Source organism: Mytilus trossulus, chromosome 14, assembly GCF_036588685.1.
Source record: "Mytilus trossulus isolate FHL-02 chromosome 14, PNRI_Mtr1.1.1.hap1, whole genome shotgun sequence".
Taxonomy (NCBI): Eukaryota; Metazoa; Mollusca; class Bivalvia; order Mytilida; family Mytilidae; genus Mytilus; species Mytilus trossulus.
Genome location: NC_086386.1, coordinates 25,668,571 through 25,692,574, shown reverse-complemented (window position 1 = coordinate 25,692,574; position 24,004 = coordinate 25,668,571). Strand labels below are relative to the sequence as shown.

At 31.4% G+C, this 24,004-nt stretch overlaps 2 protein-coding genes across 2 annotated transcripts; one reads left to right on the top strand and one right to left on the bottom strand.

The window, feature by feature from the left end:
- Positions 1-957, bottom strand: LOC134697619 (alpha-(1,3)-fucosyltransferase fut-3-like). The gene has a single exon (XM_063559902.1). The coding sequence runs from the start codon at positions 955-957 to the stop codon at positions 1-3; it is 957 nt and encodes a 318-aa protein (XP_063415972.1).
- A 16,895-nt stretch (positions 958-17,852) lies between these two features.
- On the top strand, positions 17,853-19,032 carry LOC134697116 (carboxypeptidase B-like). The gene has a single exon (XM_063559159.1). The coding sequence runs from the start codon at positions 18,135-18,137 to the stop codon at positions 18,936-18,938; it is 804 nt and encodes a 267-aa protein (XP_063415229.1). The 5' UTR covers positions 17,853-18,134; the 3' UTR covers positions 18,939-19,032.
- Positions 19,033-24,004: the final 4,972 nt, after the last annotated feature.

Sequence of the window (24,004 nt, the reverse complement as noted above, 5' to 3'; positions counted from 1 at the left end):
TCAATCGCTTAAGACAAGTCTCGTTTTGCAGGTACGTATTTCATATTGTATACTTACCGACCACATTGAACATGTATCATCTTGGACCCAATCCCAGACATTTTCTACAACTTTCGATTGGAATCCTTTCGGTGACTTCACCTTCTTACATAAGGAGCTAAAATATGACCATAACCCAGAATAATTTATCCGGAATTTGCCCTTCCATTTAAAATATGAGTAGTATAAAGTTTTATTCTCACTAACTTTGATTAAATACTCTGCAGCATCTTTCATTGTTTTGAAATCATACACATTTATGTAAGAATTAGAAGGAGCCCGTATTACTTGATTTCGTCGCCAGGCAACGACCGGAATCAAGTTTGTGTTTAGAGAACTCCAAAATTTCTCAGACACATAGTCCCGACAATGACTGTTTTCAAATGCGATTTTAAATTTATACTGACTCAAAATCTGTACACAAGTATCATTGTAGGGACACGACAAATATCCACAGTCACCGTATTGATCAATGGACACAATTTTCTGTAGTTCTTTTATCTCCTTATATCTTCTGGCATCGTCATAACAGTTGCCAATAACAGAAGCAATGAGTTTCGTTTTCTTCTCAAAAATAGGTGTGTTCGATGTGAAATTTGATTGAAGGCTTTCAGGTAGTTCTATTGCATCCCCATATGGAACGACTACATCAGAATCCTGCCTGTAGGACATAGTCCAATTAAATGACATATTTGGTACTACTAAACCTAGGGAAAATATATGAGGTGGTGGTTCTGCGACAAATATTACCCATAGTTGATGTTCTTCCCTGTAACGTGGAAGAGATTTGAAAAACCATAAGTCTAAAAGATGAAATATAACAACATCGGCGGACTCGATTTGCTTTTTATCGCCTGTCACAATACAGCTACAGTTACATTTCGTAAGTTCGTTTCGTATTTTGTTTTCCCATCCCATTTTTCCGAAAAATTCTGTCCATAACAAAAATTTTATATTTTGGTTTTCTTTGTTAAATATTTTTTCAAATTTTATAACATAATTTTGAGAAGACATTATGCTTGCATGATTCTGAAAAAAGTTGCTTTGTCCCAATGAAATGTTATACATGAATATGAACAACACAGAAACAATCACTAGTGAAACAAGAGTGGATGACCTTGTCAGATGCAGACATTGAGTTCTCAGCATTTCTACAATTGAAACGAATAAATAAATTAATTAAAGAAAACGGCATTAATAAATCATAATAATTTCATTAGATGTATGTTTCATTATAATACGTTTTTCTGATTGGCTAAATGCACATCACGTGTTATTCCTTAAGTTATTGCATTACACAATTAAACTTATCAGTCAGGATCCTTCTTCGTCAAAATTATCTCCCCATTACGCCAGTTCATTTTCACAATCTTAGAAAAGGAAGCCAATGTAGGGATGACGCGCTACCTATTTTGCTCTTGGAAACCGATAAATTTATCCACATTGCACCATTACGATCCTTATATGTCAGTTCTATTTTTAAAGACAAATGTATCAACTAGCTAATGAGCATCGGTTAATAATCTTGTCTGCATTGATTCAACTTAAAACTATTGTCTGATCGGTTGTCAGGTGGAATTTTCAAAAATTCAAAAACATTTAAAAAAATTCTAATTAAATATTTCGTGGAAGGGCAGACTAGATTTTTTTTAGTGTATGAAGACTTTAAACTCTAGTTATCGCACACAGAAAATTAGAATTTTTCGAAGATATGCATTTTTATCATCCAACTTGAAAGACTGTCGTCAAGTACTTTCAGTAAAAAAAATAGCTATTCGAACACACCTCTGTTTTTTTGACTCATTAGATAGGTATTTCACTTGACCCATATATTTCATCTTTTAGTACTGTGATTGTTTTGTGTTATAACGTCAACCTGTAGCTTTAATATATAAAATCGATAGAATATGAAGCGAGGCGATGTATGAAATATTCTTACTTTGTACGATATCAAGACAAAATACTCAACCCAAACACGCCCTAACATAAAAAGGTGCACTGGATTTTCTCTTTTCGATACAATTGTTACCCTTTTTTTGGAATTTTGTCTTCATTCACATAATGGTAGAGCAGACACGAAAATTACTGAACTAATAGATTAATATGTTTTCCGTCCGTGGTAATTTTTTCAAAAAGATCGGAGGTTATGCATTTTTGTCATCCAATTTGAAAGATACCCATGTCGTCGACTTGATATCTAATTGTTCTGCTTAACTATGAACTAGATAAATTGAAAACTTATGCCAATGGTGTTTTCAAAATAAAACAGCTCGTAATTGTGAAGAAAATTGCAATTTTGTTTGTTTCTATTAACTTTAAAAATTTTTGTCACTATAGTAAACAATACAGTAAACATTTATCGCCTTCTCTAAAAAAGAGCTTCGATTCTTTTGTTCTATTTCAACCTGGTTTCCGACTGTTATCATTCATGACAACACGAGGTCCGACAATAAAGTGAACAAGTAGATTAAATAAAAAAATGATAAAATTCGTGTTTTCATGATCCAAGCTAAAAAACATAATTATAAGTATTGAATGCTTCTTTTTGTAACTTCATAGGGTTGTAAAAGCGTTAACCGTGCGCACATTTTTAGAATAAAGCGCAGAATACAAAATGTACTTCGGTCAACGCTTTACACCCCAATGAAGTTACATAAAGAAGCATTCAATTCTTAAATATCCGATACAAGTAAGTAGAAGAATATACTGATCAGCGTGTTAATCCGATACCATACACAGTCTATTTAGGGTTACGTTCAATATAGTCCTACGTTAATATGTGCTATAGTGCTACGACAATTGAACGAGCAGCTAGCCTAGCTTCTATTAATATCTATGTAGCAGCTAGGCAAGCTTCACGTTCAATAGTCATAAATCACTCTACGTAGCCCTATGCAGCCGCTACGAAACGAACGCAACCCTGATAAATATATAAGGTTGACGTGTAGACGAATCTTTGTGTAAAACCGATACCATATACAGCCGATATAATTTAAAGACCGTTTGCGTGTTAGGTCCAATTGTAGACGTATCTGTATGAGAAGCCGATATCTTATAAAGACCGTTTGCGTGTTTGGCCTTAGTGCAGACGTATTTGGGTGAGAAGCCTATATAATATAAAGACCGTTTGCGTGTTAAGCCCAAGATTAGTGTAGACGTAAAACTATCTGGGTGGGAAGCCGATATCATGTTAAGGCTATTCAGGTAAATATATAAAGATGACGTGTTGACTTATCATTGTGTAAAACTGAAACCATACAAAGACTGTCCGTGTGTTAGGTAACAGTTATGACGTATCTAGGTGGCAAGCCGATACCATATAAAGGCTATTCATGTAAATATATAAGGTTGACAGGTAGACTTATGTTTGTGTAAAACCGATACCATTTAAAGACCGTTCGCGTGTTAGGCCCAAGTGAAGATGTATCTGGTGAAAGCCGATACCATTTAAAGGCTGTAAGGTTCTACTAAGACTACATAATAATATAAGGTTGAGATGTAGATTTATCCTTGTGCAAAACCAATACCTTTTAAAGACCGTTCACTGTTATAAAAAGACCGATCACGTGTAAGGTCGAAGTGTAGAGCTATCCGCGGGTAAAGCCGATACCATACAAACACCGTTTACTTGTTAAGTCGAAGTGTACATGTAGGATTAAATAGTGTCCCCCATGACATGGTGTCCCTTGGACACAATTTCATGGATATGACCACTGAGACAGAATTTTATTATAAAATATTGTTCTTTTCTGTGTCAAAGTGTCCTTGGAAAAGATATTCTATTTTGATCTTTGTTGGATATTTTTTCATACTGAAATCATGTTTGCTTTTAAAGAAGAAGAAGAAGAAGAAGAAGAAGAAGAAGAAGAAGAAGAAGAAGAAGAAGAAGAAGAAGAAGAAGAAGAAGAAGAAGAAGAAGAAGAAGAAGAAGAAGAAGAAGAAGAAGAAGAAGAAGAAGAAGAAGAAGAAGAAGAAGAAGAAGAAGAAGAAGAAGAAGAAGAAGAAGAAGAAGAAGAAGAAGAAGAAGAAGAAGAAGAAGAAGAAGAAGAAGAAGAAGAAGAAGAAGAAGAAGAAGAAGAAGAAGAAGAAGAGGAAGAGGAAGAAGAAGAAGAAGAAGAAGAAGAAGAAGAAATACTGTGAGTAAGCTGAACTGCAAAGGCACCAAGAGACGGTGCTATATAGAAAGGTTGGTGCATATTAAAATGTGTATCGGGGCATTAATGATATAGTAAGCTATGGCAAGAAGTAGCACATAACTGGTATGTCATCCTCGTGCCTGGTGCAGAGGAGTCAGTACTATTTAAAGTGACACAACTGCAAGAGGCACAAAGGGACAATGATAATTGACATGCCAAAGTGCACAAATTACGAAAAAGATAAATATCAGTAGTTTTATTATCAGTTTAATATAAAATATCTTGTACAAATGTAAATAAAACATTCCATTGTTTTTAATTTCAAATTGCTTGGCCTTGCTTCTAAATGATCTTGTCTCATTATTATTAAACTCGGGAGGTTATTGACTATCACACAAAAAGTCATATATCTGTTTATATTCACCACTTTCCATTTTTGTTTACATCTGTGTTGTCTTGATTGAAACTTCAAGTATGATTTAACTAATTGATTAAAGCATTTCAATGATTGCTAAATTATTTCCCTTCTTTAGGGACAGAAAAAAATAGCTTCACTAATAAGAATAAGAATAAGAATCAATTACACAGTTCATATATTGACAGTTTAATTATTGTTTCTCTCATGATTTTAATTTTCCTATAATCAACATTCCATTTTCGCAAAGCAAAATCCTAACAGCACCAGCATACTGAGTATACGTGTCTCAATTGAAACGTTACTATAGAGCTAGCTCAAAGTACGTTGATTTTGTTAAACGAGGAATACTGCTTTTTCAAAAGTTGCTAAGACATGGCTATGAATCAATCAAATTAAGGTCATCACTCAAGAACTTTTACGGTCGCCATCATGAGCTGATTGGTCACTATGAAAATAGTGAGTCAGAAATCATATCTGATACTCTTCCTCAGTCTTAATAACCTTTCATCATTAACGAACTGAACACAAGAATATCACAACGGGTTCTGTATACGGTACAGGAAATGCTTACCTTTCCGGAGCAACTGGTTTCACTACCGGTTTTAGTTGAATTTTTGTTGTTTCTTATTTATTAATTATAACTGTTGATGTAAATAAACTCATCATAGATACCAGGAACAAACTAAGCATATACGCCAGACGCCCGTTTCGTCTTCAAAAGACTCATCAGCGACGCTCAAATCCAAAAAGTTAAAAAGGCAAAATAAAGTACGAAGTTGGAGAGCATTGAGAACTTAAATTCCGAAACGTTTTGCCAAATACAGCTAAGGTTATCTATGCCTGAGGAAGAAAAGCCGTAGTTTTCAAAAAATTCAAATGTTTGTGAACAGTAAATGTCTTTTGATTTTATGAGTCTTTGTTTTCTCCTTTGTTTTTATTGTTATTGTCCACTTTCTATGTGGATATATTTAGAGTAATTAAGAAGAGCTGGTATAACTCTATGAAAGATACCTATATTTTCTTGTGGAATACATTTTTCATAGTTCATACTTTCATGCTTGTAGTATAATACTTATGTGTGTATTTTCAGAAAAGAAATTCATATCTGGTATGTGTTTGTAATACTAATAAGAGGTGTTTCGGTGTCCCTGTGGTCATGTAGACCTAGGCCTATCCTCATCAGGTATCCCCTATATTTTACCTTTCTTGTAATATTTTAGAGTGGTTCAAATTTAATTTCACTTATCATCCTTATGGGGAAACATGTGCGTGTATTGTTGAAAGTTCAAAACAGGGTTAGAAAACACTGATGATTAAACGATGCATTTGTTTCTTCTTTTGTAGCGTGTAGTAAACGATAACAAACGCCCCACAACTTTTACAAAATTTTGGTTAGAAAGAAATGCACTATTGGTTCATGTATCTGGTTGTTTTGGCTCAAGTCCCAACAAATTCGTCCCAACTCCGATTCGTCCCAACAAATTCGTCCTAACTCTGATTCGTCCCAACAAATTCGTCCTAACTCCGATTCGTCCCAGCAAATTCATCCCAAGTTGCTTGGTCAGTTTGTTCCAACGTTTTAAAAAAACTGGTCAGTTCGAACCAACTTGTTCAAGAACAGTATTAAACAATATTAACCATTTAATATAAGCCATGCATATCAGATAATCTTGTAAACCTTAAACTTATTATTTTTATTGCGTAAGACATTCAGATTATCTTGAAATATGATACAAAGTGACCGGAAAAATATTTGTTAAAATCGATACATAAAAGCCTTCAAAATAATTATTGAAAAACGATCTTTAGATATGCATCTCAAAAGTTTTGGCCATAGATTTTTGTTACTATTAATTGCAATCTTCGCTTAAAATCCTTTTTAATCACAGTTGCGCCAGAAAGTAAACATCAGTATGTTGATTGTTTTCTGAAACTAAAGAAGAAGAAGTACGGGGACAACGTGATCGCCTATATAATTACTATATAGCGGGTTACACACTTCGTCTAGTAATGGACTTCTAGATATATACATTGTACATACACAAGAATGTGTCCATAGTACACGAATGTCCTACTCGCACTTTCATCTTACATGTTCAGTGAACCGTGAAATTGGGGTCAATATTTTAATTTGGCATTAAAATTAGAAAATCATATCATAGGGAACATGTTTTCTAAGTTACAAGTTGATTGGACTTCAACTTCATCAAAAACTACCTTGACCGAAACCTTTAACCTGAAGCGAGACGAACGGACGCACATACCAGAAAACATAATGCCCATCTACTATCGTAGGTTGGGCATAACCATTGACAAGGAATTGCCGATTTTTGCCGTGCACTGTAGGTTGATTTACACAAAAACTAAGTGTTAAGTCTGATTAATAATGAACTAAATAAGTTCGAACACAGTCAATATTAAGTCTACTAAGTAATGGAACGAATCGGACTTGAAATACAATATTTGCAGATTACGATAGCTTTTTTAAGGGTGTAACACCAGTCCTATATATATGATAACCGATCCTATATATATGATAATGTTCTCTATGATATGATAACGTACACGTGATAGATTGAAGTGGCGACGTATCTTGGTGTAAAACCGGTTCTATATAACGTAAACGTTGTTATAGTAGGTGATATTTAAAGTGTCGGTAAATAAATGGATATTGACATGTCTGCGTTTTGACTTTGAGCAAGTTGGTACACGTTCTTTTTTGCTATAGATCAGCATGTATACGTAGCTACGTAGCTGCTATCAATATATTTGTAGCAACTAGTATATAGCTACACGTTCAATAGTCAAAATCTACGTAGCACTAAGTAGCTGCTACGATATTGAACTCAACTCTGGTCAGCTCGATACAAATATATTAATGTTGGGGTTGACTTGAGTATGATTGCCATACAACTATAGTCTAAGAAATAATTATCACAATTTAAAATACTAAACGTTAAATAACTTTATTACCCGATTCTTCTAAAAAAAACGTCACGTTTCAATTAGTGTTCAAAATATCAAAGCTTTGTGTCTTTATCTCAGATAATCGTTACCCTTGGCAAGAGTATTTCTTTTGTTTCAGTTATTTGCCTTTAAAAGCAAATTCAAATAGCTGTAACCGCTCATCGGAAAATACCTTGTTTGAGACATGTCTGAAAAATGCCCAATCATTTGAAAGGGAAGAATATATTGATTTTGTGCATTTATATCGCGTAATTTGAAAAGCGGAGAGGAACAACATCCTTAGAATAAACCGTACATTTATCATGATGATAGTTCACTGTTAGTAGTTTATATTTTTCATTTCAGTATAATTTATCTTTCTTATCGTGTTTCGCTCTATTTGTCAAGCATAATAAGCTACAAAAACAGTTTACTACGTTTCAAAAATGCGCATTGGACCGGGTCTATTTTAATGTATCTCCATTTTAACTCCATGCACTTTGAAATGCTATACACGAATGACTTTTCATTGAAGATTAATAATGAAAGTGAACTCATAATTACAAAAAAAGAAGTGTAGAATCCTCTAAGGCATTTTTCTTGGTATAAAAATAGCCTACTGACAAAATTACTGATAACAGATGAAATAAAAAAGATTTTTTTGTATACATTTTGTAAAGCTAAACGTATATGAAATACTAGTAAAAAAAAATGAAATAGGGGTAAAGATGTAATTAAATACCATTTATTTAGTTGTTTATACACCTGACATTTGAGTGAATCGTGATTTTTTTATGTCCAAAAAAAATTTGCCAGACTGCTTATATATAAGGCATATAGTAATTTTTTTTTCTCGAAAAACACACTTCATGTACATTTATCAATAAAAAGTAAGCAACTAATGTTGGATGGTCTGAATTAAAATATTAACATAGTGAGTTTTATAATTGTAACAAAAAAAAACATTAAATTTAAAAAAAACGGATTTATATAAATTTGTGTGCTTTTTAAAATCAAAACAATTTAAGATATACAAGTATTAAATTTTACCTGCGGCAGAAGAAAAACTAAACTTATTTAATTTGTTCGTTTGGTCCTCACAAACGATGTCAATGCTTTGTTCATTCCATCCATTTAAATGATTATTTTCTATGTTTTACATTCACTTCATTACAAAAAGTGAACAGCACCTCTTATTTTAGCTTGAATGTGAATATGTTCTAAATTGGTCAGACAATATTTGGTAATGTTTTATGAAAATTTAAAGCCCTCGGCTTCGCTTCGGGCTTCAATCTTCATAAAACATGACCAAATATTGTATAACATATTCGTGTTGGTTATTCTTTAGTTTTCTATGTTGTGTCATGTGTACTATTGTTTGTCTTTTTTCATTTTTAACCATGGCGTTCCTAACCCAGGTCAAAAGGGGGGGGATTCCAACTACATGTCCCCATTCAAATGCATTGATCGTCCAGCAAAAGGAGGGGTTCCAATCCCCGGAATCCCCCTCCTTTATCCACGCCTGGGTATGATTTTCGCTCATTGATAAATAGGGTCACCTTTAGTTGTTTGGTTACATCCTCTTCATTTGGGTAGGATGGTCGAACAGATAGCAGAAGGAGATCTTGAAATTGATGTATTCATTCAGATTCAATCAAACTGTTGCAAACTGACTGTATAATGATTATGTTAGATCATTGGGATGGTTTTTGTTATCCAATATAAAAAAACAAATTTGCATGAGTTGGATAGATAGAAATTATCCTACACAGTGGAGTTTTACAAAATAAACATTATTTAAAGATATATTTTATATAATTTAATGAACGATAATATATATATAAAATATAATTTAAAATAAAAAAAACTTACCAGCTTGATAGAAAAATCCTCATCACATGCAATTGGCATTAAAATGCGTTTGTTTATTTCACTATAAAAAAAAGTATGTTCTGTAACTTGATTCGATTTATAATTAACATATTTTATATAACTAGAACTTTAACCTTTTCTTCGATCGTTTATACCGGATTCGTTGAATGCGCATTGGATCGCATCCTATTTAATTTCTATTATCAGTTGACTTGAATGAATATGTCATACAACATTCAGTTTAACGAAAAAAAATTATTTTAAAGATAAAATTTAATCAATAAAAAAACCACCTGGTAATATCCATCGTTCAAACCAAATATCTTTAATGGAATCGTCTCATAATTAAAAAAAAATCTTTTAGTTTGTGTAGAAATAGTTGACTTTGCACTTGAACATAGCTGATGGTTGACAGTTGTAGTCATCACAGAACTTTGAATATCGATAAATATTATTTTATCACAAGATAATTTTTATGATATCTGACAAGATAAGTTTGAAGTAAGTTATACAGCTGTAAGCGTAGACCACTCTAGATTGTCAAGGTTTCAATTGTGTTTTTTTAAGATATTATAAACTGAAGTTAGATATACATAAAGGAGATGTGTGTTTTACGTCAATAAAACAGCAACACTACTGCGATGCTAGCTTTATACAACATCCACCATTAATATTCATAAAGTCGGCATCCAATAATATTCATGAGCCGTCAATAGTATTCATCAAATGACTTGCGTTTGCTGAACCGTTATAAGAGACAATTATAATAATTTCGTTTTTGTTAATATTAAATATATTATTTCAAACAGGCAACGGAAATGCCATAACCTTTGTTTTTCCATAAAGCTAATGGACATCTTAACTTAATCAATTATATAAAGGAACTATCGGTCTTCAGCCAGGTCTGTGTCTTTTAATATTTAAAATGAAAAAAAAGGAAATGCTTCCATAAACATAGAACCAAAAACCGATACAAAGTATAAAAATGAATCAACAATAAATAAAAATATGATTAACATAGATGCTCTGTAACCACGACCTAAGTTGCAGCACGCATAATCTCAGATTTATTTGAAATTTGGTTTCTTGGTATATATGCGGCTATTGACAAACATATAAGAAATAAATTGACAAACACATTTTTAAAGTTTCGTGTCCTCTCGAATTTTGGATCAAAATTGCAATTTTGAGGTGGAAAACTTACCATTTTTGTATCATGGATGCATTTCAATTTTAATAAGTATTGTTACATTTGTTCATTCCAATATAACATTTAAAAAAAGTTAGATGAAAGATTATGAAAAGAATAGGGGTCGAAACACTTATTAAAACCAGTGAGTTTTCATTGTATAACAAACATTTTGCATGGACTAATATGATTTCTACTGACCGATTTATTTTTGTAGCAGAATTCATTATAATCCTTGCACAAGACAAAAAATTAATAGCACCTTGCGAAATTCTTAAATTAGACTCCCAGATATATTTATGATTTCCTATCACTGAATAATCCATATTTCAGACAGTACTTGTATTTCATATATCCAATTGAACTTGAACTTAGCGAGACTACTGATACTAGAAGGACTGATTCATACCTTGATGTTTCATTCAGTATTGACACAGATGGACGAATTACACAAAAATCAATTTCTTATTTCTCAGCAGTATAGAAGAGGGGGCGAAAGATATCAGAGGGACAGTCAAAGTAATAGATTGAAAATAAAACTGAAAAACGCAATGGCTAAAAAATATAAAGACTAACAGACAAATAATAGTACACAAAACCCAAAAGGGAAAACTAAAGATTATTAAGCAACACGAACCCCACCGAAAGGTGCTCCGGAAGGGTAAGCAAATCCTGCTCCGTATGTGGCAACCGTCGTGTTGCTAATGTTATGACAAACCCGGTTAATAGTCTAATTCGGTATGTCACATGTGTGGTGAAAAGGGAAATGAATTGTAGTTATGACATAAGGAACATATCCGATATTATCTGTGAAACGGTTATTCCATATAACGGTCAAATAATCGAGATGGTGTCCGTACAATTTATGAAGAGATGATTTCAACTTCACCATTTAAAACTCTTGGTTTAATAGCTTCCTTGTGAGCAGCAACCCTTTGTCAAGGAAGGTTTCAAGTTCAACTTTGTACTTGTTTGGCTTTATAAATATTTTGATATGAGCGTCACTGATGAGTCTTATGTAGACGAAACGCGCGTCTGGCGTACTAAATTATAATCCTGGTACCTTTGATAACTATAGTACATTATACTCTATTGCAATTGAATATGAATAAAGACAATAATAGTATACCACTGTTCAAAAGTCATAAATCGATTAAGAGAAAACATATCCGGGTCACAAATCAAAACTGGGGGAAACAGGTCAACTATAAGAGAAAAACAATAGATTAACATATACACTGAACTGCATCAAAAACAAATGCTTAAATAAAAAAAATTGAAAGATTATACATTGGTTAATTGTATTAACTTATATGTATAAAGTAATTATATCGTAACTTTTGATGAAACAATTATTGTAACATGAACTTAGTCACATAATATCAGCAAAGGATATTTTTTTGGAACTTATCTTGGAGCTTCCATATATCGCATTTTAAGTGTTACTTTCAACATTTATCTTAAACTTACAGTGAGAGTTGTATAATCGACATAAATTAAACCACATCTTCTTATATCAATTTTCTATTTAAAATTTTAATTAGGCTATTTGTTTGAGCCTTTTAAGGTAAATGCAATATATTGTCAAAATTGATACTGCAATTGTTGAAAACTCTCATCATTTTTCTAGTTGTTAGAATATTACGGCTTGCTTTGTTCCTTCGATGATATATAATAACATTTTAGAAAAAGTATGATACAAATTTGATATCTGATATTGGCAATAGTATATATATATATATAGGTAAAGTATCACAGACAGAATTAAGAAAATTCAGAAAATATTGTATAAGTACAGGAACAAACACATTTTTTTAGATGACCTTAGCTATATTTGTTAAAATCGCGTTTATATTTTTGTTTATCATGCTGTTCAACTTTGTAATTTTATTTGTCACTTTAACCTTTTTATTTCACGGATAAATTTTGGGAATACGAAACGTTTGTCTGGCATACAAAGTCATGCTTTTTTAATGATGTACACTTTTTGTGGGAATGACAATATTCTGTTCGTTGAAAAAGCCAGCAGAAACTTGTTGTTCTTTTAGATACAGAAGTGTATTAGGACAATCCTTTTATTTTTGATATTCGACTTTATTCTTTGAATTATCAATTTGAATTTTAGAATTATCAACATTATCACAGAAATTAAACTTCAATTTTCCGACCATTGTTATTCTGACACTAATTTTCTGGCTTTTATTTACCTAGTTAATCACTAAACTTAGAACCTCATGAATTCTGGCTCACGGCACTCTCACTTCTGTCAAAGTATACCTATTACTTTTTGTTGCTGATTATCACTTATATGTTGTACCTAAATCTATATATAATTATATACAAAGAATTACCTTAAAAAAGTTAACTTTTATACATTATTGTATTTTAAATGCATAGTTGCAGGTTCAAGATTGATTTAAATACCCCAATTGGCCATGTATATACGATTTATTATATTTCATGTATATAAGATATTTAAAGCATACTCCAAATCAAGATAAAAATATGTAATAACAATGGCTATACATATAGAATACCATTAACAAATTAAAAAGTAGTGTCATATATATCAACCCACGCAAAATTATGACCCATATTTTTTACATATCCATATATACCCATTACTAGGTAATGTACTGCTTGTGAATATAAGGCTACGTCAAGCTAAAGAAGATTTTACATACATATATATAAGAAGATGTGGTTGGAGTGCTAATGAGACAGTTCTCCGTCCAAACATATTTTCTTTTACATTTTACCAAATATTTTGCCGCAAATTAAAAGTAGATTAAGTATATATTCATATATACACTAAACTGTGAGCAAGAAATAAAATATCAGTCATTTTAAAATTAGAATTGGTAATTTCTAGATAAAAGTTGCTAATTCCAAGATTAAAAGATGGACATTCGAAGTTAAAAGTTGATTATTTTAAGATCAAAACTGATTATTTCAAGATCAAAAAAGGAAAATCCATGATTAAAGTTGACTATTAGAAGAAAAAAATGAAAATCGATGATTAGAGTTGACTATTAAAAGAAAACAAATGATGGCCCTATTACACCTCCGTTGTTAAACGATGTCGAACATATACATTTCACATATGCGAATACAGTACACGACTTCACTGTACGTTTTTTTGGCATTATACATGGCTCTCACTATAGTCAGACTTTAAAAGCCCCCCCCCCTCCAAAAAAAAAAAGAAAAGAAAAAAAAGCCACTTCTTGGTGGACCAAATTAATGCATACACAACAATTAATATATGCACATATTTTTATGTGATGTATAAGAAGTTTGAAAACTGTTTATTTTTCATTGATCGTTAACTTTTATTCAAGATGTTGCATCTGTAATTTCAATAAATTAACCTTGAATAAAGTATACAGTCATGTCAAAGAACTTAATTACCCGAAAAAGGAGAGATTGTTGATAACTATTCCGTATCATCTTCACAAATAATACATGATGGTATTAAAGTATAAATTATAGGTACTAACTTTGGTTATCATCTTAATAACGTGTGATGGTATACTTTTTATTTATATTTGTGGATTTTTTACCTTTAATGCTGTTTTTTCATGTTTTTTACATTTTCTTTTAATTTTTGTCTTAAATTGTTTACATACAATTTTTTTTTCTTTTGTGGCTAAAGTTTTTTTTTTCTTTATACACTTTAGGATTACACATTATTGTTTGTTCTGACACATTTTATTTACATTTTTACCCGTTACGTCTCTGAGTTTTGTTCACACATTCAAGACAATACAATGAACTTATACGCAACTGCCATACAAGTGAGAGATTAAGCTAAACAAAAATAAATTTTGATCCACAGTTTTATATATAAAGAAACCTCTGTAATAAGTAAGAAATATGACAGTTGTTTTTCATTCGGTCACATTCTTTAAGCATGATAAGGGACTTTCCGTTCTGAGTTTTCCTTTGGGTTAAGAATTTTTGTTATGTTACTTTATACTGATTTCATTAAAAATCAAAACAATGTTGATTTTTGTAATATTGACTGACACCTTAACAAAACATATGGATGTAAACAAATCCAACAGTAGTATACAGCTATTTATAAGTCATAAATTGGTTTTAAAAAAAATCCGGTTAAAAACTAAAACCGAGGGACACACATCAACTAAACATTTGCTAAATGTATAAAAAGAAACAAAGAATCATTCTTTATTCTTTATTAAGATACTGCAGTGTAGATAAAATCGATTATATTTATCAAAAGAGACTTGCAAAAAAATACTTGAAGCAGAAGAAAAATACCAGTTTGATTTTCAGGGGAGATGATAAGATAAAACAAGACCATCTATCTGTTGTTTTCTCTTAATTTTGATAAGATATTTAGAAAACACAATTTAAACCTATCTGTCGTTATTGTGGCAAATTTCTTTCCACATGTTTTGCATGGGTTAATTGTTCATTTCTTGCAATAAAGAAATTGTAATCTTTTGGTTCCCAAATTTAGAAAGCATTGTATTATCCGATGTTATAAATTTCTAGAATTATAAGAGTCCATATGTTATAAAATAAACCAATACACTGTGTTCAAGCACATGGATAAAGTAAAATCTAAGATGCATTTGTGGTAACATTACTACATAAATTGATTCTATTTTATTCATTGTGAAACAGTAGAAAATTTATAATCTTTAGCACTTTTGTCATGTTGCAAAATTTACCTTATGTTTTACTTTTGACAATATGCACAACTTTGTCATGATATAAAAAAGAAGATGTGGTATGATTGCCAATGAGACAACTATCCACAAAAGACCAAAATGACACAAACATTAACAATTATAGGTCACCGTACGGCCTTCAACAATGAGCAAAGCCCATACGCATATGTATGTTCATTTCTTGTTCGTAAACATGGCTATCACAAAATATAACAACACATTGATGTTACAATATTCTTTTTGCTTAGTAAGTTGTTTATTGACATATAATGTACATGTAGTTTGAAATTTGCTTCGTATTTCATTGATTTTATTATTTTTCAAGATGTTGTAAATGTCATTTGGTAACATTCGCTGATTAAATTTGTAAAGTAAAAACATGATGACGTTGAACAATCATCATCTGTTGCTTATTGATTAGTTTTATGAAAAAATGAGACGCAGAACATGTATATCCGCATATGAGACTCATCATATAACGGAAACGGAGTAACAATTTGTTGCGGTAAGTCGTATATAGCAAAACTGTTAATGATATTGAACATCAAGCTTTGCTTTGTTCTTTAAAACAGAGCTGTTTTCGTTTTATTCAGGTTTAAAAAAGTCAGCTGCGTTATTTATATCTCAATTCACGCTGGCTTTTGAAATTTGTTGTTGTTTTCTTCTAATAGTTCAAGTGTTTTTCCTCGGTTTTAATTTAAAAATCGTATTTGTTTTTATCTCAATTAATGAATGATTTTCTTAACAGCGTAATATAATTGTTGCTTTATCAAGCTTTATTAAGTTTATTTAAAAAAAGACGGTAATATTGTTTCTGTCTATGAAGACATGCCATACAAATTGTGGTGTGCACTGAAAAACCTGCAAAGTGGGTTATTTTAAAGTGTGCTCCACATTTTTGTTTTATGTTATTTCGAATAAACAGACAAAATATAACAGTAATTTCTTATAATTTAATTCTAAATTCCATTTTAAAACGTAGTAAACCATGAAAAATGTTTGATGACGTCATGGTCACATGACAAGATTATGCCTATGAGCTGATAAACAAAAGGACGTCAGGTAACACGAAGACGCGTTACATCCAAAATCAAATTATTCAAATTTGAAACTTGTTTCTTATACGCTTTGTATGCAGAAATTAACAGCAAGAGTGAATTTTTATCTATTTAAAATATTGTGTCATCACTTCCATGCATATTCTAAACTACTATTGCATTATTTACGGAAGGGTTTATTTTTGATTTTATGTACGTTAAGTAAACGCTGAGCCTACGTTGAACACGGATCGATCACATTGACTTATAACATGCACTTCCACGAAAGCACATTATACGTTTCGAGTAAACCAATAACCATCAATTAACTACATATTCTTGTTTCATTTTTTTTTAGTTTTACAATTTGCATATTAAATTTTAATATTATCCGAGCTTTTTTTTCAATAGCTCATTCACATGTTTTTATTAGAAAAATATAAAAGTAATACTGATTCAAAATTTCATAGAATTCAAATTACACTAGTTCAAATACATGTATGTAGGTAAAATAGTAACTGCTTTTACGAGGTAAAATTGAAAATGGGAATAGGGAATACTTTAAAGCACAGATAACTTATAAATGATAAAAGAATTGAAGTAAAATACACGACTAACTATACATGCTATAGTCTCTTCAACAAGGTTTAATAAACTACAGTATTTCGTTTATGTTCGCAATAGCAAAATGCAAGTCGTGTATGACATTAAACATCTGTTAATGTATAGAAATAAGCAAACAATAAAAATGCAAGTATCGATTTTTCAAATTTCCCAAACGTGTTCATAACTGCAGAGGACATCAAATTTTTTTGGGTAAAATTTACAATGTTTGGTCATGTTTCGTTTTTTTCTTCTTTCTTTTTTGTCATGAGATTCTCATTTTGTTATCCACTTAACCTTTATGTGACAATTGCTATTGTATCTTTCGGATTTTTTTTTTTTAGTTTTAGACCCTAACGATCATTCAAATGAAACATTACATTTTTTGAAATTACAAAATTTGCCTTTTCAGTGAACATGATTTATATTTGGATCCTCAATGTTCTTCAACTTTGTACTTTTTTGGCCTCATAATTATTTTGATATGAGCGTCCCTGATGAGTCTTATGAAGACGAAACGCACGTCTTGCGTACTAAATTATAATCCTAGTACCTGCGATAGCTTTTCTATTCAGTTGACGGATAGAAAGGTGAATATAACTCACGAAGAGCTGTTACCACAGTAAATTCATTTATCAAAGAAAAATAATTTAAATTGTTAAAAATTTACATAACTTAAATGTCCTACAGAATATTTTTTAATATGATGTGTTTCAATTTCAGAAAAGTTCTCCGAAATTTGGCAAAATGATAAAGATAATACAAATCGTTTTGTTATTCTTCCTTATTACCAATGTTACAACAAAACGTGTAGATTATACAAATTTTGAAGTATTAAGGATCGCTGCAAATGCAAAAAACCCTAAGCTTAAAAGTATAATGGCAAACAATCGATATATTCCTCTGAGAGAATCACCCGCAGACATTACAGAATTGGCTATTCCTCCTGAAGAACTAATCGTCACTAAGAAAAAACTCAAGAAAGCGGGAATAGATTATACAATACTAACAGGAAACCTTCAAAAATCTATCGATACTGAGAAGGCTGCGATATCCGCCAATGTATTTCAATTTAACAGATATAATACCTACGATAAAATAGAGGAGTATCTAAATAACCTCGATGGATGTGGACCAATTGCTTGTTCACAGACAATAACAATAGGCGAGACAGACGAAAAAAGACCAATATATATGGTTAAAATATGGAAAAATGGTATGCAACTGAGTAATCGTCCAACCATACTCGTAGACGGTGGAATCCATGCTCGGGAATGGATATCGCCAGCAGTCGTATTGAATTTTATTAACTTTCTAAAAACAAACCCAGCTGCTGTGAATTTGGTAGATGAATTTCAGTGGTTTGTTATTCCTGTACTAAATCCTGATGGGTATGTCTATACACATACTACTGACCGTCTTTGGAGGAAAAATAGAAAACAATCTCAAGTCAACTCAAACTGCTTTGGTACAGATTTGAACCGTAATTTTGGTTACCAGTGGGATCCTTTACAAACTGCATCTAATGATCCATGCAGCCTCGTTTATCGCGGTCCTACACCATTTAGTGAAAAAGAAAGTATAGCTCTAAGAGACGTTATGCTTCAACAAGGTCAAACTTACACCTCCTACATAAGCTTCCACTCATATGGCCAATATTATTTATACCCTTGGCTCCACGCAGATCAGCTAACAGCTGATTGGATAGACTTAGATGATTGTGCAAAAGCAGCAACTGCAGCTATCTTTGGCTATAAACGGAAAAGATATCAAGCAGGAGCAGGCGGGAGCTTATTATACCAAGCTAGTGGTACCTCTGGAGATTATGCAAAGGCGGAAGCTAACATAAAATATGCCTACACCATTGAACTACGAGATACAGGAAGAAAGGGGTTTTTATTGTCCCACAGACAAATTATACCAACTTGGGAGGAAAACAGAGATGGCATCATTGCACTTGTAGATTGTTTAGTTCAGAAAAATGATCTGATAAAGTAATGATAGACAGATTAAGTTGAAACGAAAAAAGAAACCATTTTGTTTGTGCATAAAGAAAGAATATCTAATATATAGAAAATGAGCCTTAAATATATATTCTGTACTGAATTATTCTAGTGTTTTTGTTATTTGTTGTTAATTTTTAAGTTATGATTCGCTAAACAAAATGAAATCTTGTAGCTGGTATATCTTTTTAGTAATTGTTGTTGATGCTTTTTTTATTTTTTGTGATCGATTATGACATACGATGAAAATGTGACAAAATAATTTAACAATGTTGTTTTCTAAAACTGGATTTTTTGTTTTGTTTTGTCATTTCAATTTCGAATTTGGTATATATTATCGATTCGGACAGGGTGTCTCAGCTAGATTCAAATGATTTGGAGAAAGCCCAGGTTACCACAGTTCCTGTTTAAACGCTATCAACCTAAACAAATGAAAGCATTCTTCCTTTTCAATGATCAAGTAACTACGAGGAATTGGATATGACTATGGCCGATTTTTGTGCACACATGACAGATCGACGATAAAAAAAATACCTGAGTAGTTAAATTACATACAGATAGAGTGTACGATATATTTCATATGAGAAAGAATGTATCTGTTCAGGCAATTATGTGTGCAAGTAGTATCAACAGTTTATCCTATCCTTATTATCTTGATCATTGAAAAACGGTAAATAAAGTAAAAAAAAGTCAAGAAACACTTGTTTAATTTGTATTGTTATAACAGACGGAAAAAGAAACACATCTCTAGTAAAACACTGAAATATCACTTATACTCCTGTATCAATTATGAGATACCGATGATTTTGATTATTAACAAACAAGCTCAAGGCATAAAGTTACAATTAATCAAAACTTAACACCCTATTTTGGCCGAAGAATAATTCAATAGTAGAAACTTTTAGGTTTTATTAAGTAATCATCACGTTCCACGTGCAATATAGAACTGAGCAACTGTATACGGAATATATATCCTCCAATTAATACGATATTCCCGTGTTTGTCTTTCCTATCCGGATTTTCTTGATAAAAGGATTGCTGCTCACAAGGAAGCTATGTAACTAAGAGTTCCAAATGCTGGAATTGAAATTATCCCCTGGTAAATTTTTAAGGACGCCATCACGAGTTGGTTGACCGTTATGAAATAACTATTTTCACTGATGTTGTCGGATATGTTCCCGATGTCGTAACTACAATCCCTTTCCATTTTCATTAATTTGACCTACCAAATAAGACTACTTACCGCGTTTGTAATAACATAAGCAATACAACGGGTGCCACATGTAGACCAGGATCTGCTTGCCTTTCTGGAGCAATTGAAAGTTTTTAGTCGGATTCATGTTGATTAGTCTTTTTGTCTATGTTGTGTCATCAGTACTGGTTTTTTTTGTTTTGTCTTTCTCCTTTTTAGCCATAGCGTTGTCAGTTTATATAAGATCTATTTTTTTGACTGTCCCTCTAATACATTTCGCCCTCCATGGTACATATACTGATTTATAGGAACTAATTCCATTTCACAATGGCGTGTCTAATGTTTCAAATTATCATATCAATACCTGAGCTTGTACGTTAATTGTTTAATACATCGTTACTCTTACTATTTGGTTGACAATCAGAGATGAACTAAAGTACCCCGGATGAATACTTAGCTATGTATTGCATGTGGGACAAAGATATAAAGAAATAAATTATACCTTAAAATTTCTGGTACATTGCACTGTTTGTATTTGTCACTTACACTATTTTTTAGTATTTTGTTAAGAAATGATGTACTCACCGTTCCAAAAATACTGAACGGAAATTTCATTCAAATGTACGAGGTGCAATGAATCAATACTGATACACTTGGAATGCAGTACCCCTGTTAAACGCATAACTTCATAACGTAGATGCTTAGCAGGACGTTGAAACTGTTTATGTTTAAAAAAATGCTAAATTGTTTACAAAACTTTGTTTCTTGTTTTGCTTTATAAATATTTTGACATGAGCGTCATTGAGTCTTATGTTGACGAAATGCGCGTCTCGCGTACTAAATCATAGTCATGGTACCTTTGATAACTGCTATATTCATAGAATAAAAGGTAAAAATTACAAAAAAGAGCAAACACAAAATAAAAAAAAAAGTTTGCAATCGAGCATAACAGGTTGTTTACATGCATATATAAAGACTAATGGCTTTAGTATCAAAGAATACATATACTACAAACCCACATCTAGATCTTATTGCTTGCATTCTGATCATCATCGGTATTCTACATTCGGCGTATTCCATATGACAAGTTAAATTTAAATTTTTGTATCATTAGGTGAAGAATAATGATTGAGTAAAAAGATTGTGAGTACTGCATATTGAATTCCATTTTTGAACATATATATTTCGTAACAGTCAGATCTTGACTCTTTAGATAAACGAGTTTTAAAATGCAACTGCTTGTCAGAAGTAGCATATATTTTCCCTTGTGTAATAAAGGAATAGGCAATGATAGGAATGAAGTTGAACACATGTAGCTTTTTTTGTAATCAAACTCTTTCGTATGTCTCTTTTTTTCTTTGGTTTTAATGATACTTGCTCCTCTTGTTTTTGAATATTAGCCAGATATTCAGAATCCTCTGGTTTTGTTCATATAGTGCCCGTAAACATTAACCCACTAAACCCTACTTTTTTACAATATTTGATTGCATTTAGTTCAAAATGTCATCTTTTAAAATCTTATAATTCTTCTATGAAATGAATATTATACACAGTTATAGAATACGTTGATATAATTGATCAATATAACTTCCGATAGTTGCTTTTACGTACTGAATTGTTCGATTAACGCGTTGACCGATTTTTTTTTGTAACCAGAGGTTACACGATGGCGGTGATAATATCACAATTTGGTTCGACGTTAACTGATAAATATTTCACTTCGCGTTGATCGTTAAATTAAAAAATAAACACAAACCATTTGAATGATAATAAGACTTTTTGTATTTATTTTTTTATAAGATTACAATTTTGAAGGAGTACATATTTTTGCGTTAACCAACAAATATATTCATGCTCCGGGTCAATTCAATGACACAAACATATAATTTACGTGTGAAAGAGGTAGTGACTGTAGAAACAATAATACCTCATCTCCAATTTTAAAGACTAATGAAAATCAAACGCCTTTTAAATGATTTTATTGGTGTATAAACCGGAAAAAGTCATTCACTAACATATCGTAAATGTTCTTCGGATTTTTATTTGTTTGTGAGTGAATTAGTCGAGTTATACACAAGTAAGTTCATTAAAAAAAAAATGAAAATGTGTAATCTTATAATAACATTCTATTTATTTTTTTCGTAATTTTTGAAAGGAAAAAAAGGTTGCAAATGTTAAAAGTATAAAAAAAATCTAGAGGCGGTTATTTCCCGCCAAGTTTCAATGGCTTATTTCTCATTAACTAGCACACGGATCTTCATTTTTACAGCTTTTTATGATTTTTTTAAAATAAACTATCAATTAAAAACAGTCTTTGAAAACCAGTTATTTAAAAAAAAGGGTAGCGATTGTACATAATATTGTTATAGATATTTATACAAAAAAGTAAAACTACAAAAATATTGATCTCCAAGGTAAATTCAATCGTAAAGACCCTAATTAAATGACGAAATCAAATGACAAAACACATGTTACAAATGGACAACAAATGTCATGTTCCTGACTTGATGCAGGCATTTTCAAATATAGGATTAAACATAGCGCCAAACCTCTCACTTAGATGACAGTCGCATCAATTTCTGGTATATCTACATTAATGCATGAACAAAACAAACCTAATAAATAAGAGTCAAAATAGGGGAACAGCAGTAATCACTGTGTTAGTAACTCAAAACAAACCATCATTTACAGAAAAAGCACAAAAGCATCTATAAAATTAACAAAAACACAGTCATAGTCATAGCTTCGCGTGTCTGACGTCAGATAATGTAAATGTCACATAAAAAGACATTTTGTCGTTCAATGTTTATTCAAAATTTCACATTAGGAATGGTGGTATACAGGGTTAAAAAATCAAGTATGTTTTATAAGTTTCAGAAATATATCGTGATTTAAAATTGTCCAAAAGTTCTTAGAATTTTTAAGAATCCAAATATGGTTAATACCATTACGCGAGTAAATTAATTTTGTCGTTTGTCGTTCAAAGTCTTTTCAAAATTTATAATAGAGCAATAACATTATGACATTTAAAAAACAATAACATAATGACGGAATCTTTTAAAGTACAGAATAACATTATACATTATAAGAACCAAAGAAACACAAAAAGTCGCATATTCAAAACACAACAGCAAAAATGAAAGATAATACAAACACATTGACGGGATGTATAAGTACCGAGCCACGTCAAATGGATATCACAGAAAACAAATTAAATAGTATAAGCAATATTAATAAAAGAACAAAGACAAATGAAAAAAACAATTTAACACGTTGTTAAGGTGATAAACAAATTCAGTAAGCAGAATCTTTACATCAAGACCATCGGGTATTATTTGTGAATTTCATACGGAGTATTTATCAACAAGGTCTAGCTACCTTCCGATGAACTTTTTTTTAGAAAAAGGACTATACGTTCTTTGACATTACCCCTAGTTCAACTACTTTCTGCTCAGACACTGGTAACGTTATACAAAATCTGAGTAAACGCTGCAAGCTCTTGAATATCGAATAACTGTGAAGGGGAAGTAACATGAATTGAATGCACTGATGCAATTTTTAAAATGAAGCTTACTAAATCTCCTGGTCTTGATGGGCTGACAGTTGAATTTTATAGGCAATTTTGGACGAGTCTAAAAAATATTGTTGTCGAAGTATTTAATTGTAATTATGAAAAAAAAGAACTTAGAAACTCACAAAAGAAAGGTGCAATTTCACTAATTTTTGAAAAGAATGATCCTCTTTAATTAGATAATTATCGTCCAATAACTTTATTGAATATTGACACTAAACTATTAGCTTATGTGTTAGCTCAGAAACTTAAAAAAGTACTACCATCTATTATTAGTCTAGATCAAACAGGATATTAT

Coding starts and splice junctions, on each gene's coding strand:
- LOC134697619 (XM_063559902.1), bottom strand. CDS start 957: ATGGGATGGGAAAACAAAATACGAAACGAACTTACGAAATGTAACTGT.
- LOC134697116 (XM_063559159.1), top strand. CDS start 18,135: ATGGTTAAAATATGGAAAAATGGTATGCAACTGAGTAATCGTCCAACC.